General features: G+C 45.8%; 1 protein-coding gene across 2 annotated transcripts in view; it reads right to left on the bottom strand.

Moving 5' to 3' along the window:
- LOC116978262 (long-chain-fatty-acid--CoA ligase 6-like) overlaps nt 1-7,234 on the bottom strand; it is a 90,088-nt gene extending 82,854 nt beyond the window's left edge. For both annotated transcript variants that reach the window (XM_033029269.1, XM_033029268.1), the window contains exon 1: nt 7,172-7,234. In XM_033029269.1, coding sequence (XP_032885160.1) covers nt 7,172-7,217 — 46 coding nt within the window. In that variant the 5' untranslated portion in view covers nt 7,218-7,234. The remainder of the gene's footprint in view (nt 1-7,171) is intronic.
- Between the last annotated feature and the right edge of the window lie 20,735 nt (nt 7,235-27,969).

Below are 27,969 nucleotides of genomic sequence, written 5' to 3'. Positions count from 1 at the left end.
GTGTCCTCCCACACTACAAAGATTTGTACAGGTTTGTAGGTTAATCGACATCAGTAATATTGTAAATTGTCCGTAATGTGTAGGATAGTGTTAGTGTGATCGCTGGTCGGCACGGACTCGGTGGGCCGAAGGGCCTGCTTCCGCACTGTATCTCTAAATCTAAATCTCTATAAAAGTTCCAAGGGATGAAAGGGCTAATGTGGTGTATCCATGGAAAGGTTTTCATGGTGACCCAGTACGTATTCACAACCATATTAGTCCAACATGACCCAGTACGTATTCACAACCATATTAGGAGGTGACAGGTGAAGTCTCCGCTCAACTGAGGGCAAGTAATTCCTTTCTTTTTGGATTAAGATTGAGAAGATAATGTGTCCCAGAAGTTTAGGCGTGGCACAGAAGAAGAGTTGCTGCCTTACAGCACCAGAGACCTGGTTCAATCCTGACTACGGGTGCTGTCTGTATGGAGTTTGCACGTTCTCCCTGTGACAGCGTGCGTTTCCTCCAGGTGCTCCGGTTTCTTTCCGCATTCCAAAGTTATGCAATGTTTTAGATCAATTGGCTTCTGTAACAAATTGCCGCTAGTGCTTAGGACATGAAACTGGGATAAAATAGAACTAATGTACAGGGTGCTTGTGGATCAGCACAGACTCAGTGGGCTGAAGGGCCTGTTTCCACATTGTATATTTAAAACAGTCAAGTTCACCGTAATTGCGGGTTTCCCAGCAGGGAGTGAATGAAGGCACCAAAAACTATCTCCATATTAAGACACAGATGAGCAAAAAGTTTCACTTCCCAAATATTCAACACTCCTGCAAACACATCTAGAAACGCCTAATGGTTATTGATAGGCAGGGGGGTGGACTAATCATACAATGCTAGGCATGCAGAAATTTCACACACCATCTTGTGCAAGCTGACTCTGCCAACTATTGATGTCAAGAGAATAAAAGCAAGTACACTTTCATTTGCTTGTCTTCCAAGGGCAGAGACGTTTCAGGAAGAGCTTGCTCAACAATGGCCTTACATTCTCCTGGGACAGGCCAGGAATCACCAGCCAATCTAATTCACACCACCTAATTGTGGAAGCGAAACCCTGATGACTTCAGTGGTGGGCAAATTAATGGAAAGGATACTTAGAGATAATATATATAAGCATCTGGATAAACAGGGTCTGATTAGGAACAGTCAACGTGGATTTGTGCCTGGAAGGTCATGTTTGACTAATCTTCTTGAATTTTTTGAAGAGGTTACTAGGGAAATTGATGAGGGTAAAGCAGTGGATGTTGTCTATATGGACTTTAGTAAGGCCTTTGACAAGGTTCCTCATGGAAGGTTGGTTAAGAAGGTTCAATGGTTGGGTATTAATGGTGGAGTAGCAAGATGGATTCAACAGTGGCTGAATGGGAGATGCCAGAGAGTAATGGTGGATGGCTGTTTGTCAGGTTGGAGGTCAGTTACTAGTGGGGTGCCTCAGGGATCTGTGTTGGGTCCACTGTTGTTTGTCATGTACATCAAGGATCTGGATGATGGTGTGGTAAATTGGATTAGTAAGTATGCAGATGATACTAAAATAGGTGGTGTTGTTCGTTCTTTGTTCTTCCCCCACACAATTAAAGCATGGAATAATCTCCACCTATAGTTACCCAACCAGATGCAACTAAATTTAAAGTAGCTCTTTCTTCCCAATAACCCTTTCTGGCTTAAGTCCTCCCTCCACCACCTCCAGTTTAAATTCCATTTGGAATATTTTGGAGGACCAAGAAACCAAGAAGAACCAAGACCCAAAGGTCCCACCATCCGACAACCAGGCCTTGAGCAGCTGAAAAACCTAATGTAAGTGGAAAAGTTAATGTCATAGGAACAGAATTAGGCCATTTGGCTTATTGTGTCTGCCCCACTATTCAATCAAGGCTGATCTATTTTTCCTCTCAACACCATTCTCCTGCCTACTCCACATAACTCCTGATACCATTACTAATCAAGAACCTGTTAACCTGCGCTTTAAAAATTACCTGAACACTTGGCCTCCACAGCCATCTGTGGCAATGAATTCCACAGATTCACCACCCTCTGGATGAAGAAATTCCTTCTCATTTCCTTTCTGAAGCTGTGGCTGCACCCTCTGGTCCTAGACTCTCCCACTAGTGGAAACATCCTCTCCATATCCATTCTATCCAGGCCTTTCACTATTCAGTTAAATAGCCTTTTATTGCCAGAACTTCATCCACCCAGGACTTGTGTCCTAAAAAAGCTCAGGTCAACTAGATATAAATATTTTGGCAGTGTTTGCATCATTGCAAGGACAATATAGAATAATTGGCAAGACAACAGCATTGATGTGCAGCGGGATCTTGAGGTCCACTCCATAACTAGTGAAAGCGGAACACGGGTATATAGGTGTAAAGGTGTCATTTGATACCCATGCCTTCGTTGGTTGTGGCATCGAGTAAAAGAGTCATAAAGTTAAGGGCCTGTCCCACTTGGCCATCATTTGCGCGTCACGCAGATGGCGCGCGAAGATTTTGTACGTCACAAAATCCTGGGACACCGCGCGTCACTGCCTATGTCACCACGCAACATGCGCGCGTAAGGCGCACCATGTGCGTGTAAGGCGCACCATGCGCGCATCACGTGCGTGTCACGACGCGTGCGTCATGATGCGTAAATGATGTCGCATAAATTACGCGCAAATAACGGCCAAGTGGGACAGGCCCTTCACGATGCGGTTTTATAGGACATTGCTTAGGCCACAATTGGAGTAGTACGTACAGTTCGGGTTTCCCTATTACTGCAAGGATGGGGAAGCTTTGGATAGGGTGCAGAGGAAGTTTACTAGAATAGTTTAATTTAATTTAGCTTAGTTTATTGCCTGGTTTAGAGGGATTAGCTACAAAGAGAGGGCTGGACAGACTTGGATTGTTTTCCCTAGAACGCCAAAGGTTGAAGAGGGACCTGATAGAAGTATATAGACAGGGGAGACAGTTAGAAATACATACAAGGAACTGCAGGTTGTCCTTTGCAAAAAAGGACACAAAGTCATGGAGTAACTCAATGGGTTAGGCAGCACCTGAATGAATGAATAAGTTAATTGGCCAAGTATTCACATACAACTAATTTGCTAGGCATCTCTGGAGAACATGGATAGGTGACATTTCAGGTCAGGATTCTTCTTCGGACAGATTGTAGTAGGGGGGAGAAAGCTGGAAGAGAGAGGGGTGGGACAAAGACTGGCAAGTGATAGGTGGATGGATGGTTGGATAAAGGCCAAAGATGTAAAGCCAAAAGGACAGTCAGAACCTTTTTTCCCCCATGGTGGAAAATGCCAAAGACTAGAGGGTATGTGCTGGACAATTTTAACACAAAAAGAGGGGGTGGTGAGTGCCTGGAATGTGCTGCTCGGGGGTGGGGTTGGAGGCAGACATGAGTGTGGCATTTAGGAGGCTTCTGGACATGTACATGGATATGCAGAGAATGGAGGGATATGGATCATGTGCAGGTACAAGAGTTGGTCTTGACATTATGTTCGCCACAGACATTGGGGCATATTCGTGTGCTGTACTGTTCTATATCATCTTTTAAAGAACTGAAAGCTCTCTGGTCAGGATAATCAAATTCAGCATAAATCAAGACTCAGATCTGAAAATGTCAATGTCAAAATAACTCCATCGATAGTTTAACAATTCGTTATTTTGGGATTTTGCTCAATTTATCTTTGAACGTTTAAGATCACTATTTAAATAAAAATTGAGGTTCACACCATTCACACAAAGGGCGGCGGGTGTATGGAGTCTGAAGAAGCGTCTCAACCCGAAACGTCACCCATTCCTTCTCTCAGTGATTCCTGTCCCCGTGGAATTACTCCAGCTTTTTGTGTCTATCTTGGGTGTATGGAACAAGCTGCCAGAGGAGGTAGTTGAGGCAGGTACTGTCGCAACGTTTAAGAAACAATTAGACAGCTACATGGATAGGACAGGTTTGGACTGATGTGGGCCAAACACGGGCAGGTGGGACTAGTGTTAATGGGACATGACGGTTGGTGTGGGCAAGATGGGCTGAAGGGCCTGTTACCACGGTGCATAACTCTGACATTAAAGGAACCATAGCAAGCAGAGAAATCCAGGCAACAGATCTTGGTGAAAATGACCAAAAGATTGTTGAGTTAAGAAGGTTACAATGCATTTCAATACACTTTTCTTTTTTTTTTTTAACTTTGTTAATTGATTATTGAAAGAAGAATCTGCATTTGTGCAACATTGAAAAATCATTAATTGGCAACATCACAGAAAAATAGCCAGCTTACAGTCTTATTATTCTTGTGCATTAGACTGCTGAAAGCAAGTACATGCAAAATAAATGGAGACACTGGAGGTTGTAGATGGTGGAACCTTGAACAAGAAACTGCTGCAGGAATAGGAGGTCAAACAACATTTGTAGAGAGAAATGGACAGGTGAAGTATCAGGTCGGGACCCTTCCTCAGACTGTTGGAGTAGAGGGGAGAGAGCTGGTAGAAAGAGACAGGGGGGTGGGGGAGGGAGGGGCTGGGGCAAGTGGTGGGTGGGTGCAGGTAAGGAGAGACTGATTGGCAGATGGGTCAGGTGGAGGAGAGAGGGTTGGAGATAGTAACCAGAGCTGGAGGTGATGAGTAAAGAGGGCAGCACGGTGGCACAGCGGTAGAGTTACTGCCTCACAGTGCCAGAGACCTGAGTTCAATCCCGACTACGGGTGCTGTCTGTACGGAGTTTGTACGTTCTCCCCGTGATCTGCGTGGGTTTTCTCCGGGATCTCCGGTTTCCTCCCACACTCCAAAGTTAATTGTAGGTTAATTGGCTTGGTACAAATGTAAATTGTTCCTAGTGGGTGAGAGGATAATGTTAGTGTGTGAGGATCACTGGTTCAGACGGACTCGGTGGGCCGAAGGGCCTGTTTCTGCCCTGTATCTCTAAGGATGATATGGTGGAATAAGATAAGAAAGGGCTGGAGGTGATAAGTAGAGAAGACAAAAGGATAAAGTGGTGGATTATGATAGGAAAAAAGGTGGGGCGTGAAATGGAGAACCAGAGGAAGGGATAGTGGGTGGAAGGAAAAACAGGGGAGGGGTGTGTGGGGGACCCGAGTAGGATGGAAGAAAAATAGAAGTTGGGTCGATGGGGGGGGGGGGGGGGGGGGTTAGTTTATTTTTTAGGTTAGAGACACAGTGTGGAAACAGGAACTTCAGCCACCGAATCAGTGCCGAGCAGCGATCCCCGCACACTTATGCCCCTGTCCCACTTAGGAAACCCGAATGGAAACCTCTGGGGACTTTGCGTCCCACCCAAGGTTTCCGTGCGGTTCCCAAAGGTTTTTAATCAGTCTCCCTACCTGCTTCCACTACCTGCAACCTCCGGCAACCACCTGCAACCTCCGGGAACCGCATGGAAACCTTGGGTGGGGCACAAAGTCTCGAGAGGTTTCCGTTCAGGTTTCCTAAGTGGGACAGGGGCATTACACTATCCTACACACACTAGGGACAATTTTACAAAGGTAATTAGCCTGCAAACCTGCACGTCTTTGGAGTGTGGGAGGAAACCAGAAAAAACCCACGCAGGCCACAGGGGTAGCGTATACACTCCGTACAGACAGCACCCGTAGTCAGGATCGAACCTGGGTCTCTGGGGCTGTGAGGCAGCAACTCTACTGCTGCGCCACCGTGCCGCATCAGCTGTTCACCTGAAGTTGGAGAAGTCAATGTTCATGCTGTCGGATTGTAGACTACCCAAACAGAACGAGGATCCATTCTGCCAGTTTGCTTGTGACCCTTCACTGGCAGCTGAGGAAGTCGAGGACAGACAGGTCAGAATTGGAGAAGAATCCAAGGTAGCCAGCAACCAGGGGCTCCAATTGGCCAAGAAGGACAGAGCAAAAATATATGGTGAAACAGTCACCTCAGTTACGCTTGGTCTCACCAAAATAGAGAAGGTCGCAGAGAACGCTGAACACAAGAGGTTGGGGGAAGTATACGTAAACCTCTCTCACCTGGAAGGGATGTTTGGATATGTGATGGAGAAGGAATAAGGACAGGTGTTGCATCTCCTGCGATTGCATTAGAAAGTGCCCGGGGATGGACAAACTTAAGAGTCACAGAGAGTAGTCTCTGCAGTAAAGATGCAAAGTGGCGGTGGGATGGTGAAGAAGCCTAGCAGAAATGCCAATGGTCGGATGTGAAGACTGGCAGAGTGAAAGGCAAGGAGAAGAGGAACTCTATCCAGGTACATCTGGAGAGGGGGGGGGGGGGGGGGGGGGGGGGGAGGGGATATGAGAGCAGAACAACAAGAAACAAGGAGACACAAGTGATAGGGGCTCCAGTTACAACAGCGGGAGAGAAAAAAAAACACCAGACTCAACTGAAATCAACTCCTTATCTGCATCCACCCACCCCTTGCCACCAGCCATCTCCCTTCCACCCCAGCAGTCTGAAGAGAGGTCCCGACCCAAAACGTCATCTTCCCAATTCTTTCCACAGATGCTGCCTGACCCGCCGAGTTCTTCCAGCAGTTTGCAGAAACAAGCAACTGCAGACGTTGGTTTACACAAAAAGATACAAAGTGCTGGGGTCGGGTCAGGCGGCATCTCTGGAGAACATGGATAGGGGATGTTTTGGATCGGGACCAGTCTTCAGACTCCAGCAGTTTCTATTTATTTATTTAAATTAAATGAGTAATTTTGCCTAACAACATTTCTAACGTTGTATCAAAACATCTTTCAGTCATTAAAGAAGCAAAATTAATAATTTTTCATGACAAATCATGATAATTAATCAATCATTAATGAAATATCACCAAGCATGTCTCTTTTAAAATGACAGGCGTGTGAAATATCACACATTTTAGGCGAGCTAGCAAAATCATTGCACTCACAGAAAATTATTGTTCTGCTTTAAGCAGGATCAGATTTAGTTTAATCTATTTTTAAATTGCAAACATCAAATCACGATACTTAAAATGTACCAGATTCCAATTATATAAGCTTAATTAAAGAAACCACAATGTCTTGGCTAAAAATGTGAGCAGCATGATCTTGTGAATTTTCCAGCATATAACCTTTCGTTTACCATGGTATAAAATGCCACGGAAAATAAGCAGTGCAGTGTGTAAATTAAGAAGCAAGAACATAACATGAGAGTATACTCACTGAGCAGAAGCCAAATGCAACCACAGACAACGAGAAGAGTATCCATTTTTCAGAGAGGTGCCTGCTGCATGCAGGCTAATGTACAGTACTGCAGCATTTACTGCATCAGGCTGGTGGATTTATGGGAATGAAGCACCGTCATCATCCTAGTGAGTGAATGACCTCCCCACGTTTAAAGCAGGCATGTCTCATTTGCAGATCCACATACAACATTACCACAATATCATATACCCTGATCAAAGTCACATTACTATTTCACCTTGAACAGAAATACAAAACCGAGAGAAGAAAATGCAGTGAAGAAAGACACAAAGTGCTGGAATAACTTTGGCGGCACGCTGGCGCAGCAGTAGAGATGCTGCCGGAGACCCGGGTTCGATCCCGACTATGGGTGCTGTCTGTACGTTCTCCCTGTGACCTGCGTGGGTTTTCTCCGGGAGCTCCAGTTTGCTCCCACACTCCAAAGACATTAAAGGGTTATAGGCTAATTGGCTTGGTAAATTGTCCCTAGTGTGTGCAGGATAGTGTCAGTGTGTGGTCAGCGCGGGCTCGGTGGGCCAAAGGGCTTATTTCCGCTCTGCATTCCCAAACTAAACTCAGCAACCTGCAAAGTGACTCCAGTGCTATGTCTCTTTTTTTTATTTTATTTAAACCAGCATCCTTAGATAGACACAAAATGCTGGAGTAACTCAATGGGTCTTCAGAAGGGTTCTGACCCAAAATGTCGCCCATCCCTTTTCTCCAGAGATGCTGCCTGATCTGCTGAGTTACTCCAGCATTTAATGTCTATCTTCGGTATAAACCAGAATCTGCAGTTCCTTCCTACACATTTTGTCTGCAATTCCTTGTTATTATGAATAAAATATGGTGCCTACCAGTGTGTTATTTCTTCTTTTCCAACTCTTTTAATCAGCTCCAAAAATTCTTCAATAATAGTTATTTTCTTTATCTTTGCTTTTGAACAGCCAGAGTTCAATTTTATAGTTTTGGAAAATGTAGTGAGATGGAATTTTTTACCTGTTCAGAGTTCTAACCTTGTAGCTTTGTAGCTTAATCACAACATGCACATTTGGGAATTTGGTGGCAGATGGTGCTAAATGATTTCTATTTCAAGGCACGAGTCTCTGCCACACAAACAGGTTTCAAAACAAGGCATTGTTTATTTTGTTTTGTTTAGAAGATCCGACACCGAGCTTGAACCCCAAACCGATTTTTGGTTTCATTTCACAATTCTTCAATATACACACAATTCACGCATAGAGTGATGGGTGTATGGAACAAGCTGCCAGAGGAGGTAGTGGAGGCAGGGGCTATCCCATCATTTGAGAAGCAGTTAGACAGGTTTCGGATAAGATAGGACAGGTTTGGAGGGATATGGACCAAATGCTGGCGGGTGGGACTAGTGTAGTTGGGCCATTTTGGCCAGTGTGCACAAGTTGGGCTGAAGGCCCAGTTTCCACACTCTATGACTCATACGACTGGTGAAAGGTATAATCGTCTTTCTAGTTTGCAAAAATCCTAAATGTCCCTTCACTTCATCGAACCCTATGACAATGAGATTAACCTGTTCAATGCCACCCCCAAGTATACTCGGGTCATAGGCAATAGTGAAAATAAAATTTGGCAGTGAACAGGTTAAACAGGCAAGAAGAATTCTAGAGTGTAGGAAGGAACTGAAGGTGATGGTTTATACTGAAGATAGACGCAAAGTGGTGGAGTAACTCAGCAGGCCAGCATGGTGGTGCAGTGGTATAGTTGCTGCCTTATAGCGCTTGCAGCACCGGAGACCAGAGTTCAATCCCAACAACAGGTGCTGTCTGTACGGACTTGATACATTCTCCCTGTGACTTGCGTGGGTTTTCTCCGAGATCTTGGGTTTCCTCCCATACTCCAGAGCCGTACATGTTAGTAGTTTAATTGGGTTGATACGTGTAAATTCTATCAAGTGTCTGTAGGTTGGTGTTAATGTGCAGTGATCGCTGGCCGTTGTGGATTCTGTGGGCCGAATGGTCTGTTTCCGCACTGTATCCCCATGTTGGGGAAGTCCAGAACAAGGGGGTCACAGTTTAAGGATAAGGGGGAAGTCTTTTAGGACTGAGACGAGAAAATTATTTTTTACACAGAGTGGTGAATCTGTGGAATTCTCAGCCACAGAAGGTAGTTGAGGCCAGTTCATTGGCTATATTTAAGAGGGAGTTAGATGTGGCCCTTGTGGCTAAAGGGATCAGGGGGTACGGAGAGAAGGCAGGGATGGGATACCGAGTTGGATGATCAGCCATGATATTGAATGGCGGTGCAGGCTCGAAGGGCCGAATGGCCTACTCCTGCACCTAATTTCTATGTTTCTATCTCTAAACTAAAATTAAAGGTCAGGCAGCATTGCTGGAGAAAATGGATGGGTGGTGTTGGGTTAAAACCCTTCTTCAGACTGAGAGTGGGGGGGGGAGGGGGAGGGGGGGCAGGGGATTGGGGGTAGGAAAAGACCACAACAAAACAATGCCGGCAACAGTTCTGTTGCTATAGAGATTTTTGCTGTTCTAGTACAGTTAACCCTCATTATGACAGACCAGAGGGGGAATGGTGTCTGTTATTGTCGACTGTCCACTATCTCTCTTTCACCCAGAGAGTTGTGAATCTGTGGAATTCTCTGCCACAGAAGGCAGTGGAGGCCATTTCACTGGATGTATTCAAGAGAGACTTAGGTATAGCTGAGGGCTAATGGAATTTAGAAGGATGAGAGGAGATCTTATAGAAACATATACAATTCTTAAAGGATTGGACAGGGTAGTTGCAGAAAAAATGTTCCTGATGTTGGCGAGTCCAGAACCAGGGATCACAGTTTAAGAAGAAGGGTGGGCCATTTAGGACTGAGATGAGGTAAAACCTTTTCACCCAGAAAATTGTGAATCTGTGGAATTATCTGCCACAGAAGACAGTGCAGTCCATTTCACTGGATGTTTTCAACGGAGACTTAGATATAGCTCTTAGGGATAACATAATCAAGAGATATGGGGAGAAAGCAGGAACGAGGTACGGATTTTGGATGATCAACCATGATCATATTGAATGGAGGTGCTGGCTCAAAGGGCCAAATGGCCTACGCCTGCACCTATTTTCTATAACTCATTAAGGGATTTGTTCCAACCACCCAGCGGTCACTCCGTAGTAGTTTTCAAATACAAAGTTCTATAGAACAGCTAAAAAATATATATTTTTGGCACCACAAGCCAAACATACTGAAGGTTGTTTGGTACATGTTTTAATAGAGCATCATTGCACAAGTGTCGATCGAACCAATTGCTTGTCAATTTCAATGACCTCCCACAGGGTAACGAGCAGCCCGTGTTCTAAGAGACAGTGGTGTCTGATTATTGTGGAACCGTTCCATCCACAATAACCAAAGTCCGCTATAAAGTGATCGGTGATAAACAAGGCACACTGTAATGTTAAATGTGTGAGCGAATGGTGGTGTGTGCGATTAGTAGTAGTGTGGGTGCAAGTAGATTTAAAGTGTACCTTTTCTTCATACAATTATTTTGCTCACTTAAGAGAATTAAGTGTTTAATTGTTATGTGTATTGAAAATGTAATAATGAACGTTTTACTTGCAGCAGCATAACAGGTCTGTAAACGCGGTACTCAGATATTGAAATGTCTTTTGTTTATTGCATTAAATTAAATAAGCTATTAGACCATAGAGCAGTGAAGAGAGTTTGTTTAGTTTATTGTCACGTGTACCGAGGCACATTGAAAAGCTTTTTGTTGCGTGCTATCCAGTCAGCAGACAACTAAGCGAATTGTGGACGCAGCCCAGACCATCACACAAACCAACCTCCCTTCCATTGACACCATTTATCCCTCACGCTGCCTCGGCAAGGCCAGCAGCATAATCAAGGACAAGTCGCAGCCTGGCCACTCCCTCTTCTCCCCTCTCCCACCAGGCAAAAGGTATAGAAGTGTGAAAACGCACACCTCCAGTTTATGTGTCATTCCTAACTGTCACTTTGTCATGTCAATTGCGCGAAGATCAAAGCAAATTCCTTGTATGTGAATACTTGACCAATAAACTTATTAATTCATTCAAGAATCGAAGCCTATTTCCAAGAATGCATTGAGTTCTGCACTGTGATTTTCTGTTCAATATGTGACTTGGTTAAAATGTTTCTCCTTAAGAAATGAGATGGTGAAGTTTTTTTAAACCCAAATCCTTCATTGACACATCAAACTCAAATATTCTACTTCGTGCATTAAATGTTAATGTATTTTATTGAGAAATTATTCTCCGTCTCCAATTGACAATTATAGCTATGAAAGAATTCATTTTCACCACGTTTGTCTTGCTCGGCATATTCTGGATAATATGTGTACATTTCATTGTATCCACCACACTATTACTCTTTTACCAAATCACTCATGTTGCAATCACTTTAGAGAAATTTACTAGGAAGTATTTAGAAAGATGAGTCAGTAGGGAGTACACTTGGTGATGTACTGACCACGAGTACTCAGGATCATCAGGAGATCAGATTGCTGTCCAAGAGTTGGTTCAGATTTCACATTTAGCTTGGGAGCCCAGGAGTCTAGGTCTTAGAAATTCTGATTTTAAAAGGAAAGATGCCTCCAGAGCAAGGCATAAATGTTGGCAAATATTGACCAAACCAAGAGTTCTGGAAATATTAAAAAGCATATGTGTAGGAAAGAACTGCAGATGCTGGTTTACGTCGAAGATAGACAAAATGTTGGAGTAACTCAGCGGGACAGGCAGCATCTCTGGAGAGAAGGAATAGATGACGTTTCGGGTCAAGACCGATCTTCAGTCTGAAGAAGGGTCTCGACCTGAGACATCACCCACTCCTTCTCTCCTTAATAAGCATACACACTTTTGAAACCTTAATTATGGCTTGCTGTGGGCAAAATATTGCCCTTAGCTGGCTAACAACGATCCGTTTCCTTTATCATCAGTACTCGTTTTGCATATCTTTCATTCAGATGTTCTATATCTCTCTCTACATCTCCCATTTCCCTCTCCCCTGACGTTCAGTCTGAAGAAGGGTCTCGACCCATAATGTCACCCATTCCTTTTCTCCAGAGATGCTGTGTGACCCGCTGAGTTTCTCCAGCTTTTTGTGTCCATCTTTGAATTATAGACAAACGTCCCTTCTAGCCTTAAAAAGGGAACTGTGTTTCTAATGATACAATATGTATTTTCAATAAATGCAGTTATTCAAGACTGTAGTTTACCAACCAGTCGTGACAGACTATCCTACCTCTAACATTCTCTTATAACCACTGTGCTTAAATGACTGGCGGAGTTTAAATTCTAGCTAATGAAGGGCCCCAGGCTATTTAATGATATCGAAAGTCTTTGAGTTATTATTGGTTGGAAATAGTCAGAACAGTTTTGAGGCACATACCACTTACTGTTCCTTAACCTAAATAGACAGACCGTCTCATTCTTGCTACTTAACGAGGAGGTACAAAAGGAACTGGACACCATTATTAATTGATAGCCTGACAAATTATACAAGGAAGGCTAATTGACAACAGAAAAGATGATGTCTGGGGTCAAAGCATGACCTCAAAGATCCCCTGCAATACGGTTCTAATGTTGATAGACACAAAATGCTGAAGTAACTCAGTGGGACAGGCAACATCTCTGGAGAGAGGAAAGGGGTGACATTTCAGGTTACATGTTGATATGCCTGGAATCAATGAGTACAAAAAAGTTTCATTTTGTGCATAAAAAGGGCACAGAGTGTCATAGGGTCACACAGCATGGAAACAGGCCCTTCAGCCCAACTTGCCCACTCTGACCAAGTTGTTCCATCTACACTCATCCCACCAGCCCGGCTTGGCCAATATCCCTCTAAACCTGTACTATCCATCTTCCTGTCCAAACGTAGTCTTAAACGTTGCGATAGTACCTGCCTTAACTACTTCCTCCAGCAGCTGCCTGCATTTGGCCCGTTTTCTTCAAAATCTTTCCATGTACCTGTCCAAATGTAATGTATGTGTTGGGATAGTACCTGCATCAAACATCTCCTCTGGCAGCTCATTCCATACACCCACCACCCTGTCGAAATAACTCAGTGGGTCAGGCAGCAACTCTGTCGAATATGTTCTTGGCAAGACTTCAAGACTTATAACATCACCTATCCACACCCTCCAGAGATGCAGCCTGACCTACCGAATTACTCCAGCAGACATTGTGTAGGAAGGAACTGTAAATACTGGCTTAAACAAAAAGGTGGAGAAACTCAGCAGGTTAGACAGCATCTCTGGAGAAAATGAATAGGCAATATTTCAGGTTAAGACCCTTCTTCAGACTTTTTCATTAACCAGCATCTGCAGTTCCTTGTGTGCTCATTTGTGCATAGCAGGACTCCAGCCTATAGAAACCGCAGTCCTCGATGCCCAATGACTTTAATTTGACTAAGCTACATTCAGTTAAAATCTGAACAGTAAATCCAGGCACTCACCTCATTTAGCTCTTTGATCCATAAGAGATAAATCGTCTTAGAGAACTGAACCTAAACCATAGTGACTGGGTAGTTTCTGATTAAGTACTGCACAATTAACACTGTTGACGATAGTATCTTTGCATCTGATTGGAAGAAAACTAATTGGGTGATAATTGGCTGGACTGAATTTTGACTGCTTTTGGGATCCACTGAGTAATTTTGAAGTTGATGCTTGTATTTATAGATTCACAGCTCTCCAGTCCATATTATCCATGCTGACCATAAACCCATGTACTTATCCAACTGTTTTTAAAATGTTTTAATTGTACCTACCTGTGCCACCTCTTGTGGCAGCTTGATGCAAATACTTGTGTGTGTAGGAAGGAGCTGAAATACTTGTCTGTGTAGGAAACACAAGGTGTGAAATACTTGTCTGTGTAGGAAGGAGCTGCAGATGCTGAAGATAGACCACAATGCTGAAGTAACACAACAGGTCAGGCAGCAAATCTGGAGAGAAGGAATGGGTGACGTTTCGGGTCGAGACCCTTCTTGTCGTTCAGTTCCCCTTTAAATCATTCCTTCTCAATGATTCAATGATACTTTATTGTCACCTGTAACTAGGTTCAGTGAAATGCTTTTTTTCGCATGCAAGCTGGTAAAATCACACAGTGGGTCTCACCCAGGCAGTACACAAGTGTTGCCACGTTTTGGAGTCGACAATGTAACAAACGTTCACAGAATGGTCCTGTCTACTGCCTGCTGCAGCACATGGCAGTGGCTTCCTTTCCTCCGCCCTGCTACATTCAGTTGGAAGAACGATCCCGGAACCTCTCCAGAGGTGCTGAGTGACCTGCTGTGTTCCTCCAGCACTTTGTGTCTTGTGTCTTCTGCTTTGAATAGTGAAAGTGCCTAGATACAGTGAAAGCGGAGTGGATGTTTCCACTAGTGGCAGAGTCGAGGACCAGAGGCCATAACCTCAGAATTAATGGACATACTTTTAGAAGGGAGATGAGGAGCAATTTCTTTAGCCAGAGGGTGGTGAATCTATGGAATTCATTGGCACATACGGCTGCGGAGGCCAAGACAATGGATATTTTTAAGGTGGAGATTGACAGATTCTTCATTATTACAGGTGTCAGGGGTGATGGGGGAAAGCAGGAGAATGGGGTTGAGAGGGAAAGATAAATCTGCCCTGATTGAATAGAAACATAGAAACATAGAAAAAAGGTGCAGGTGTCGGCTTTTCGGCCCTTCGAGCCTGCACCGCCATTCAATATGATCATGGCTGATCATCCAACTCAGTATCCCGTACCTGCCTTCTCTCCATACCCCCTGATCCCTTTAGCCACAAGGGCCACATCTAACTCCCTCTTAAATATAGCCAATGAACTGGCCTCAACTACATTCTGTGGCAGAGAATTCCACAGATTCACCACTCTCTGTGTGAAAAATGTTTTTCTCATCTCGGTCCTAAAAGATTTCCCCTTTATCCTTAAACTGTGACCCCCTTGTTCTGGACTTCCCCAACATCGGCAGCAATCTTCCTGCATCTAGCCTGTCCAACCCCTTAAGAATTTTGTAAGTTTCTATAAGATCCCCCCTCAATCTTCTAAATTCTAGCGAGTACAAGCCGAGTCTATCCAGTCTTTCTTCATATGTAAGTCCTGACATCCCAATGGAGGAGCAGACTTGATGGGCCGAATGGACTAAATCTGCTCCAAGAATTTATGAACTTTTGTAAACCAGCATCTGCAGTTCCTTGTTTCTGCTGTAACCTTGCTGGATTACAGATGCTCGATTTATGGACACCCTGTGCACATCTATAGATAGATAGATAGATATAACTTTATTGCCACACAACCAGGGTCGGTGGAATTCGGGTTGTCAGCAGCAGTACAATAATAAAGAACACACAACCACAATAAAACTGTAACACAAACATCCACCACAGCATTCATCACTGTGGTGGAAGGCACAACATTTGGCCAGTCCTCCTCCATTTCCCCCCCGTGGACAGGACCAGAGTCCAGAGTCAGTCCAGGATCGGTTCTTCCTCACCGGAGACCGCGGCTTTAAGATGGTGTAGGCCGATCGGTCGAGATTTAAAGTCTCCGCCGCAGCCAGAAGCACCGTAGACTGCAGGGCTGGCGGTCGAAGCTCCCCTCCAGGGGTGATGGTAAGTCCACGCCGGCCCCGCGGTAGAAGTTGGCCGCGGGCCGGCAGTGATGGCTTCTTCTTCCCCCGGGTCCCCCACGAGGGATCCCAGGCTGTAAACGCCGCACCAGCTGGAGCTCTGCAGACTGCGACTTCAGGCTGCCGGCTGCCCCGGGCCAGCGAAACGGAGCGCCCCCCTCCAGCGAGCCCCAGCGAGGGCTCAACCGCTCCACAACGAGAGTCCACGCTGCGCCCGCCGCTGAAGCCCCGGGCGCGTCTCCGGGAAAGGCCGCGCCGATCCTTGATGTTAGGCCACGGGGGAGGCGACCTGGAAAAAGACGCATCTCCATGGAGGAGGCGGCCGAAGCGGTTTCCCCCTCACCCCCCCCACACCAACCCCCACACAAAACACACAAAGAAACATTAAATACACACTTTAAAACATACTAAAAAATAAAAAAGGGTTGAAAAAACTGACGCGCTGCTGACATGGCTGCCCCCTACGAGCGCCCCCTACTTTTAACATCTTCAGCTGTTTGTGTGCCTTCACTCTCCACCTGCTCTCCCCACCCACAACTGCAATGAGCAGAGGCTGGATGGAGCTGAGCAGGCACACTCGGTCACTCACTGAGTCAGTGGCCACTTTTCCTACGCCTGCTCACATTCCCATCACCGCTGTTTCTGTGATCCTCTCCCATGCACTGTTTTTATTCCCTTCAAACTTCCAGACACTTTGGGTTTAGAGTTCAGAGGTACTGCATGGAAACAGGCCCTTCAGCCCACCGAGTCACGCCGACCTGCGATCGATCACCCATTCACAAGTGTGTTATCCCACTTCCTCATCCTGCACACCAGAACTTTACAGAACGGACAGAAGATGGCAATTTGCAGAAGCCAATTCATCTACAAAGCTGAAGGTAGACAAAAATGCTGGAGAAATTCAGCGGGTGAAGCAGCATCTATGGAGCGAAGGAAATAGGCGACCTTTCTGTTCGAGACGGACTTGACCCGAAACGTTGCCTATTTCCTTCGCTCCATAGATGCTGCCTCACCCGCTGAGTTTCTCCAGCATTTTTGTCTACCTTCAATTTTCCAGCATCTGCAGTTCCTTCTTAAACAAAATACAAACCTGCATGTCTTTGGAGTGTGGGAGGAAACTGGAGCACCCGGAGGCAACCCACGCAGTCACAGGGAGAACGTACAAACTCCTCGGTCGTGACCATTTTTCAGGACGGAACCCTGTTGTAACCGGCGGACATCTTGCAGCGACAATGTTGGGTGTAGGAAGGAACTCCAGAAACTGGTTAAATCCGAAGATAGACACAAAGACACAAAAAGCTGGAGTAACTCAGTGGGTCAGACAGCATCTCTGGTGAAAATAAATAGGTGACGTTTCGGGTCAACGTCATTCTCCAGACAGAGTCAGGGGAAAGGGAATCGAGAGACTGACTCTCAGACTGACGAAGGGTCTCGATCTGAAACGTCACCTATTCCTTTTCTCCAGAGATGCTGCCTGACCCTCTGAGTTACTCCAGCTTTTTATGTCTAGAAAAGGTTGGGATTGGTTACACATTGGTCAACCCGAGTTATCTCTGAAGTCTTACTCAATCAAATTTTCTTTAGAATGGTTGGTTGTTATCCTGCTCCCATCCATAATACAAATCAATTATAAAATTTCATTTATAATGTCCTTGTAATGACTACATATTTTGAAATACAATATTCATAAAAAATTTAAGCTCAGTACACTGGATAATTTGGAATAACCTAGAGATGTATTGCTGACAAGTAATAAGTGAAGAAGGAAATAACTTTCATGTGAAAATAGAACCACGTGAGATAGGTTTAGAGATGAGCGCTGGCACGCTTTTTGCAATGTAGGTAGGAGTCAAATTGTTACAGCTTTTATCAAAATTAATCAAAACCTAATAAAGAAAAAACTCAATTCCCAGCAAGGTGAAGGAAGTCATTTAGGATTCACTGTGCGATGCCATTGAAAGAATAAAAAATTAGGTTGTTAATAATTTAGCATTTAGTGAAATCTCAGTGGTGCATTCTTAAACGGTGGGTTTGATCTTGGAAAACGACCCAGAATCTTCATGGGATAGAGAATATCTAAAGGGGCTGTCCCACTTGGGCAACCTAATTGGCGAGTTTAGAAGAGTTTAGGAGAGTTTAAAAAAGTGACATGTTGAAGACCTCCTTCGACTATGTTGAAGACCTCCTTCGACTATGTTGAAGACCTCCTTCGACTATGTTGAAGACCAGCTTCGACTATCTACGACTAACTTCGGGACGATTGGACACCAAATAGTGGAGAGCGAAGACGACCTCCTTCAATCTCCTTCGACCATGATGAAGACTATCTACGACTACCTTCGACTACGTTTGACTACCCTAGATTACCTACGACTAATATGCCGACCTACTACGACTAAACCTACGAGTAAAAAAAGTATTGATTTTTTCCATGGCGACCTTTTTTTACTCGCGGGCATTTTATTAACATATTGAAAAAATACGCCGCGACTTAGCTGAGGCCTCGAGTACGTGGAGACCACTCTCGAGCATGAAGGAGAATTACGAAGACCTCCTAGGACCTCGTGTCGACCATGCTGCGAGTATGAGTCGAGGGCAAACTCGCCAGAACTCACAGATTAGGTCGCCCAAATGGGACAGCCCCTTAACAGTACTGCACAAGAACGGCCCTTTGGCCCACGATGTTTGTGCCGAACATGTTGCCAAGTTATACTGATCTCATCTGCCTGTACCTGATCCATATCCCTCAATTCCCTGCACTTCCATGTGCCTGCCTAAAGCCTCTTAAATCCCAATATATCCATTAACCTGGCATCCATAGCCATTCTGTGGCAATGAATTCCACAGATTCACCACCCTCTGACAAAAAAGATTCCTCCTCATTTCCTTCCTAAAGGAACGTCTTCTTATTCTGAGGCTATGACCTCTGGTTCTAGATCTAGATTCAGCCAACCTAATCCATGCCGACCAGCGATCCCTGTACATTAGCACTAACTTACTCACACTTGGGACAATTTACAATTTTCCCCAAAGCCAATTAACCTACATAGAAACATAGAAACATAGAAATTAGGTGCAGGAGTAGGCCATTCGGCCCTTCGAGCCTGCACCGCCATTCAATATGATCATGGCTGATCATCCAACTCAGTATCCCGTACCTGCCTTCTCTCCATACCCTCTGATCCCCTTAGCCACAAGGGCCACATCTAACTCCCTCTTAAATATAGCCAATGAACTGGCCTCGACTACCCTCTGTGGCAGAGAGTTCCAGAGATTCACCACTCTCTGTGTGAAAAAAGTTCTTCTCATCTCGGTTTTAAAGGATTTCCCCCTTATCCTTAAGCTGTGACCCCTTGTCCTGGACTTCCCCAACATCGGGAGCAATCTTCCTGCATCTAGCCTGTCCAACCCCTTAAGAATTTTATAAGTTTCTATAAGATCCCCTCTCAATCTCCTAAATCCTAGAGAGTTTAACCAAGTCTATCCAGTCTTTCTTCATAAGACAGTCCTGACATCCCAGGAATCAGTCTGGTGAACCTTCTCTGCACTCCCTCTATGGCAATAATGTCCTTCCTCAGATTTGGAGACCAAAACTGTACGCTATACTCCAGGTGTGGTCTCACCAAGACCCTGTACAACTGCAGTAGGACCTCCCTGCTCCTATACTCAAATCCTTTTGCTATGAAAGCTAACATACCATTCGCTTTCTTCACTGCCTGCTGCACCTGCATGCCTACTTTCAATGACTGGTGTACCATGACACCCAGGTCTCGCTGCATCTCCCCTTTTCCTGGTCGGCCACCATTTAGATAATAGTCTGCTTTCCTGTTTTTGCCACCAAAATGGATAACCTCACATTTATCCACATTATACTGCATCTGCCAAACATTTGCCCACTCACCCAGCCTATCCAAGTCACCTTGCAGTCTCCTAGCATCCTCCTCACAGCTAACACTGCCCCCCAGCTTAGTGTCATCCGCAAACTTGGAGATATTGCCTTCAATTCCCTCATCCAGATCATTAATATATATTGTAAATAGCTGGGGTCCCAGCACTGAGCCTTGCGGTACCCCACTAGTAACTGCCTGCCATTGTGAAAAGGACCCGTTTACTCCTGCTCTTTGCTTCCTGTTTGCCAGCCAGTTCTCTATCCACATCAATACTGTACGTCTTTGGAGTGTGGGAGGAAACCGGAGCACACGGAGAAAACCCACGCGGGTCTCTGGCGCGGCAGGTCAGCAACTCCACCGCAGCGCCACCATTGGTCAATCTGCCAACACTTCAGAAAAAGATGCAACTTTTGCTTTTACCGAACATGCCCAAAATTTGATACTTACGTGGTGAATATTTCCTTTGGTTTTATATTTAACAAGAAAGGCCATGACGGATGCTAAGCCAGTAGAGGGCGCTATTCTATTGAGCAATCTTATCATGTTGAACAAACTGATCCAGAATACCCTCTGTGCTGACGTGGATGATTCCTGAACCCAATACATGAAACCAGTGCATCTGATTCATATATTTACTACAACGGTGAATGCTTTCATATCCTCCTTATCTGTCTGCGGTTCTGCCATCAGGGATTGCTGGGCATGCACTCCAAGGTCCCTCTGCTCATCTGTACTTCACAGGGTCCTATCATTTATTGTGAAGTTTAGTTGAGTTTAGTTTGGAAATACAGCATGAAAACAGGCCCTTTGGCCCACCGAGTCTATGCTGGCCAACGATCACCCCGTGCACCACTTCTCTACCACGTTGCGGTAGTCCCTGCCTCAACCTCCTCTCTGGCAGCTCGTTCCATACACTGTGTGAAAAAATTATCGTCAGATGAACTCTTTCTCCCTTCACCTTAAACCTTTGTCCTCTGGGTCCCGATTCACCTACTCTGTGTGTATACCTGATCTATTCCACTCATGATTTTATACACCTCTATAAGATGACACTGCAACTTCTTGTGCTCCATGGAACAGTGTCCCAGCCTGTTCAACCTCTCCCTTTAACACAGGCCCTTGAGTCCTGGCCAACATTCTTGTAAATCTTCTGGTAAATCACTTATCCTATTCATCCCCCTTTCCCATCAAGTCCCCACATAGGGCAAGTTACAGAGGCTAATTGACCTACAGACCCGTACGAGGAAACCGGAGCATCCGGAGAAAACCCACGCAGTCACAGGGAGAACGTGCAAACTCCACATGGACAGCACCCATAGTCAGGGTGGAACCCGGGACTCTGGCGCTGTGAGGCAGCAGCTCTACCGCAGTGCCACCCAAAATTGGGCGATGAGCACAGTATGTGAGAGGCTATGTGGGGCCACACAGCAGATAGAGGTCAGAGAAAAGTCCAATGAATGACCCACGGTGAGGTTGGAACCCGGGTTCTCTGGCGCTGTGAGGCAGCAGCTCTACCCGCTGCACCACTGTGCTGCCCTTCTCCGCTCCCTGGCATTATGCATCATGTGCCATGTATGGGCAGTTTTGTTGACCGCATCTTTCAATCAGGAGCCTACTTAAAGTCTGCGAATGTCACAAAGCACCAAGATCTCTGAACCATCCCACCAACAACTGGAGCGCGGTCCTGAACTACCATTGGAGATCCTCGGGCTATCTTTGATCAGACTTTATCTTGCACTAAACGCTATACACGTTATTCCCTTTATCACGTATCTGTTTACTGTGGACAGCTCGATTGTAATCATGTGTTGTCTTTCCGCTGACTGGTTAGCAGGCAACAAAAGCTTTTCACTGTACCTCGGTACACGTGACAATAAACTAAACTAAACTAGACTAAACCTAACTAAAATAAAATAAAATAAACTTAACTAAAGTAAACTCAACTATGTAAGTTTAAGGGATCAATAAAGAATATTCTCCAACATTCAGTGAGAAACCTTACCACTGGCATTTACAAGAAAGGCTGCAGCTATTCCAGAAACTTGCTAAATTATTGCTTCCTCTCTATGTGTGCCTCTCCCTTCCAGATTTCTTGTTAGTCAGTACATAAATATTCGCTGTCATCTCTGCCAGCACGTGCTTGTCTGTGCTGCAAGCGTCATGTTTTCCGTTTGGTTTCCCAGAAATGCTGCTAGGTTTCCTTCCCCTCTCCTCTAACTACTGTGTTGATTGTGAATGCTGGTTTAACACTTACACTTTAATGATGAATGAATCAGTGGATATTTATTATCACATATGCAATTAAACATTACATAGTGCAATTCAATTTGCAGATAATGCCGCCGCCGCCATCACCATGTTTGGCGCCATTTCATCGAGTTGACAGTCCCGGCCTGGCCAGGTGTAGCCGTGGTGTCCTCTGCCGCTGCTCCACCACTGCTGTAGGCCGCGTGCGGTCCACGTGCTTGGCCTCTTGGAGCGGCGCCCGGTCCAGCCGAGCCCCAGGCTGCAGCAGGGCCTCCAGCGGCCCACTCCCCTGTCGAAGCCGTGCTCTCCCTCCCTCTGCTGACCGCCCCCCCCCCCCCCCCCTCTGGGTGGGCGAGCCGGGCCTCCAGGTGGGTTCCTGGTCCGCGGCGCGGGTCCCCGGTCCGCAGCGAGGGTCCTCGATCCGCGGAGGGAGAGCTGGGCTTTCTGGGAGGGCCCTTTGTCTTGGGGGTTGCAGCTCCTCAGGAATCTCGGCTGCCAAAGTGGCTCCGTTCCCTGGCAACAGCACAACAAATAATGAGAGTCTAATTAATCTCATCTGTCAGTTCTTTAAACGCCGCCAATGTAAAATGTGTAATAAGGGCAATATTCACCTTTGATTAGAGGTAGTTTAGTTTAGTTTAGATCAGAAATACAGCGTGGAAACAGGCCCTTCGTCCCACCGAGTCCACGCCGACCAGCGATCACCTGAACACTATTTCTATCCTACACTAGGGTTGCCAACATTCTCACTCCCAAATAAGGGACAAAAGGTCAAAATAAGGGGCAAATTCCCAATGGCAATTCGTTGACTGACTCGGCAGTGGCTGGGTGAATGATGAGTTAGCCCGGGTGCTGGACTGCACACAAAGCCCAGCCGGCGGGCCAGCTGAGGAGTTTTGGCCCGGGCCGCGCGATGTCGCGCGCGAAGACCGGCGCCCCATCCAACTCATAAACCGATGATCAGCCATGAGAAGGAAGGGTGGTGGTGTCGGCGGTAAGCGAAGGTCCGACAGCTGGCCGGGCTGCCGACCGACGGGGCCACGGGTGAGACGCTGCTGCTGCACTCTATGGGCTGTACTACATCAGGACGGGTGAGGGGGTCCGGACGTGACGCTCCGACCCGACAGTCCCCACAACCCGAGTAGTAGCAGTCAAGTATGGGACAAGGGCGGTCCCGTATGGGACAAACCAATTTAGCGCTATATACGGGATGTCCTGGCTAATACGGGACAGTTGGCAACCCTATCCAACACACTAGGGACATTTCACAGAAGCAAATTAAACTACAAACCCACACGTCTTTGAGGGAGGAAACCGGAGCGCCCAGAGAACGCCCACGTGGCCACGGGGAAAATGTGCAATCTCCGTACATGCAGTACATGGAGTCAGAATCGAACCTGGGCCTCTGGCGCTGTGAGGCCGCAACTCAAGTGCCACAAATTTGTTTCCTATGGAATGCCAGAGGCTGAGGGGAGACCTGACAGAAGTATATAAAATCATGAAGGGCATAGATAGGGTTGACAGTCAGAACCTTTTCCCAAGGTTGGTAATATTGTTACTGAACTGTATTCAAAACACAGAATTTCACTGACAATAAAGTACCATTCCATCAAAGACTAAAGGGCATAGCTTTAAGGTGAGGGGCAGAGTTTAACGGAGATGAGCGGGGCAGGTTTTCTTTTTCTAGAGGGTGGTGGGTGCCTGTAGCATCACCAGGGGTGATGGTGGAAGCAGATATGACAGTGGCAATAGACAATAGACGCAGAAGTAGGCCATTCGGCCCTTCGAGCCAGCACCGCCATTCAATGTGATCATGGCTGATCATCCACAATCAGTACCCCGTTCCAGCCTTCTCCCCATATCCCTTGACTCCGCTATCTTTAAGAGCTCTATCTAACTCTCTCTTGAAAGCATCCAGAGTACCGGCCTCTGCCGTCCTCTGAGGCAGAGAATTCCACAGACTCACAACTCTCTGTGTGAAAAAGTGTTTCCCCATCTCAGTTCTAAATGGCATACCCCTTATCCCTAAACTGTGGCCCCTGGTTCTGGACTCCCCCAACATCGGGAATACCTCATATTCCGCTTGGGTAACTTACAACCTATGTTCATAAGTCATTGGAGCAGTAGTAGAATATTCGGCCCATCGAGTCTACCCTGCCGTTCAATCATGGCTGATCTATCTTTCTCGCTCAACCACATTCTTCTGTCTTCTCCCTATATCCCTTGACACCTTGACAACCTTATGGCATGAACATTGAATTCTCCAATTTTTGGTAACTAACATAAAAATGATACTATTTTGTATTTCCGCCCCCTTCCCTCGATGGGCCGAGTGGCCTAATTCTACTCCTATGTCTTATGATTTTATGATCTTATGTCGCCACATGTGGCAATAAACATTTTATTTTGTTCCCTAATCCGATACCAGGTGTGACTATTTATTGTTTCCCAGTAATGTGACGATATTGTAACAGGAAGACGGATCTGTTTGCAAAAATAGTTGAGTATCTATGGTTACTTTGACATACTGGAACATGAGAGAGGTTAGAAACATAGAAACATAGAAAATAGGTGCAGGAGTAGGTCTTTCGGCCCTTCGAGCTTGCACTGCCATTCAATGTGATCATGGCTGATCATCCAACTCAGTATCCTGTACCTGCCTTCTCTCCATACCCCCTGATCCCTTTAGCCACAAGGGCCACATCTAACTCCCTCTTGAATATAGCCACTGAACTGGCCGCAACTACCTTCTGTGGCAGAGAATTCCACAGATTCACCACTCTCTGTGTAAATTTTTTTTTCTCATCTCGGTCCTAAAACACTTCCCCCTTATCCTTAAACTGTGACCCCTTGTTCTGGACTTCCCCAACATCAGGAATAATCTTCCTGCATCTAGCCTGTCCGACCCCTTAAGAATTTTGTACGTTTCTATAAGATCCCCCCTCAATCTTCTAAATTCTAGCGAGTACAAGCCGAGTCTATCCAGTCTTTCTTCATATGAAAGACCTGCCATCCCAGGAATCAGTCTGGTGAACCTTCTCTGTACTCCCTCTATGGCAAGAATGTCTTTCCTCAGATTAGGAGACCAAAACTGTACGCAATACTTCAGGTGTGGTCTCACAAGACCCTGTACAACTGCAATAGAACCTCCCTGCTTTTATAATCAAATCCTTTTGCTATGAATGCTAACATACCATTCGCTTTCTTCACTGCCTGCTGCACCTGCATGCCTACTTTCAATGACTGGTGTACCATGACACCCAGGTCTCGTTGCATCTCCCCTTTTCCTAATCGGCCACAGACAGCAAATTTATCAGTCAAGACTAATATTATTTCTGATGAAGGGTCACAGACTGGAATACAAAAGCAATGAGGGAATGCTGAGATATTATAATGGTCTGGTGAGGTCAATAGACAATAGACAATAGGTGCAGAAGTAGGCCCTTCAGGCCAGCATCGCCATTCAATGTGATCATGGCTGATCATGCACAATCGGTACCTCTTTCCTGCCTTAACCTCATATCCCCTGCTCCGCTATCTTCAAGAGCCCTATCAGGCTCTCTCTTGAAAGCATCCAGAGAACCGGCCTTCACTGCCTTGAGGCAGAGAATTCCACAGACTCACCACTCTCTGTGTGAAAAAGTGTTTCCTCATCTCCGTTCTAAATGGTTTACCTCTTATTCTTAAACTGTGGTCCCTGGTTCTGGACTCCCGCAACATCGGGAACATATTTCCTGCCTCTAGCGTGTCCAAACCCTCAATAATCTTATATGCTTCAATAAGATACCCTCTCATCCTTCTAAATTCCAGAGTTTACAACCTCAGCCGCTCCATTCTCTCAGCATATCACAGTCCCGCCATCCCGGGAATTAACCTTGTAAACCTACGCTGCACTCGCGCTACATTTGATGATGATGATGATGATGATGATGATGATGATGATACTTTGTCACTTGTAACTAGCTAGGTGCAGTGAACTTCTTTGTTTTTGCAGACTAATACTAATCAAGAATCTATCTATCTGCCTTAAAAATATCTACTGTCTTGGCCTCTACAGCCTTCTGGGGCAAAGAATTCCACAGATTCACCACCCTCTGACTAAATAAATGTCTCCTCATCTCCTTCCACAAAGAATGTCCCTTAATTCTGCGGCTATGACCTCTGGTCCTAGACTCTCCCACTAATGGAAACATCCTGTCCGCATCCATTCTATCCAAGCCTTTCACTCTTCTGTATGGTTCAATGAGGTCCCCCCTCACTCTTCTAAACTCCAGCGAGTACAGGCCCAGTGTCAACAAACGCTCATCATAGGTCAACCTACTCATTCCTGGGATCATTCTTGTAAACCTCATCTGGACCATCTCCAGAGCCAGCACATCCTTCCTCAGAAATGGTGCTCAATAATTGCCAAACATCTAAACTAGTTTGATCATGCTAATTGAGATGTTTCATTGGAAGGCAGGTGAGATTAGTTTATCTTGGCATCATGTTTGGCACACACATTGTGGGCAGAAGGGCGTGTCCCTTTGCTGTACTTTTCTCTGTTCTGTTTTTCCTTTGTACAATGCAAATGCATGATCATTGATCCACAACCACATTAAATGAGATATTTTGTTCAGCATGCACACAGTTTAGTATCTCCACTATTTTATAAACTTCTCTCAAGATTTTCTGAGCAATGTTTTTGAGGTTTTGAGACTCAGACCATGTGCGGCACAGTGGCGCAGCGGTAGAGTTGCAGCCTAAAGCCCCTGTCCCACTTAGGAAACCTGAACGGAAACCTCTGGAGGCTTTGAGCCCCACCAAGGTTTCCGTGCAGTTCCCAGAGGTTGCAGGTGGTTGCCGGAGGTTGCAGGTAGTGGAAGCAGGTAGGGAGACTGACAAAAACCTTCGGGAACCTCCGGGAACCGCACGGAAACCTTGGGTGGAGCGCAAAGTCTCCAGAGGTTTCTGTTCAGGTTTCTTAAGTGGGACAGGGGCATTACAATGCTTGCAGCACCAGAAACCCGGGTTCGATCCCGACTATGGGTGCTTGTCTGTACGGAGTTTGTTACTTTCTCCCCGTGACCAGCGCGGGTTTTCTCCGAGATCTTCTGTTTCCTCTCACATTCCTAAGAGGTACAGATTTGTAGGTTAATTAGCTTGGTGTAAGTGTAAATTGTCCCTAGTGTGTGTAAATGTGCGGGGATCGTTGGTCGGTGCGGACTCGAAGGGCCGAAGGGCCCGTTTCCGCGCTGTATCTCTAAAACTAAAAAAAAGCCAAATGTTATTTTGGTGTGTCTATGTAGCAAAGTATTTAAACAGCAACTGTCTGGTGACTCATGTCTCTGAAGCTACCAAATCCTTCACTGCATGAAGAGAGTAAAGGTGAAGGCCACAAAACCTGCAGACCACAAAACCATCAAGCAATAGTCAGCTCTGGATGTGCTCCTCTCCTGAGGGGAAATGGAGGGGATTGACCATATTGGTCTTACTCCAGCCAGAAGGTTGACCTCATCTGGCACATTGCCAGGACCGTCCAGTGGACAACAGAAAGTTGCCTGGAGGGTGATGAGGTTGGTCCTGGTGCGCTCTTTCCGACTTGCTTGGAACATCAATGCTAAACTCAGACTAAGCTGCATGGTCCTAAGGTCACAAGGTCATATGTGATGGGAGCAGAATTAGGCCATTCACCACATCAAGTCTACTCCGCCATTCAATCATGGCTGAACTATGTCTCCATTTTAACCCCATTCTCCTGCCTTCTCCCCATAACCCCTGACACCCGTACAAATGAAGAATCTATCTGCCTTAGAAACATCCATTGACTTGGCATCCACAGTCTCCTACATAGAAACATAGAAACATAGAAAATAGGTGCAGGTGGAGGCCATTCGGCCCTTTCGAGCCAGCACCACCATTCATTGTGATCATGGCTGATCGTCCCCTATCAATAACCCGTGCCTGCCTTCTCCCCATATCCCTTGACTCCACTAGCCCCCAGAGCTCTATCTAACTCTCTCTTAAAT

This window comes from Amblyraja radiata, chromosome 11 (assembly GCF_010909765.2).
Source record: "Amblyraja radiata isolate CabotCenter1 chromosome 11, sAmbRad1.1.pri, whole genome shotgun sequence".
In the NCBI taxonomy this organism is placed as follows: Eukaryota; Metazoa; Chordata; class Chondrichthyes; order Rajiformes; family Rajidae; genus Amblyraja; species Amblyraja radiata.
Note: the sequence above shows the minus strand (reverse complement) of the source record. Positions and strands in the feature narration are given on the sequence as shown.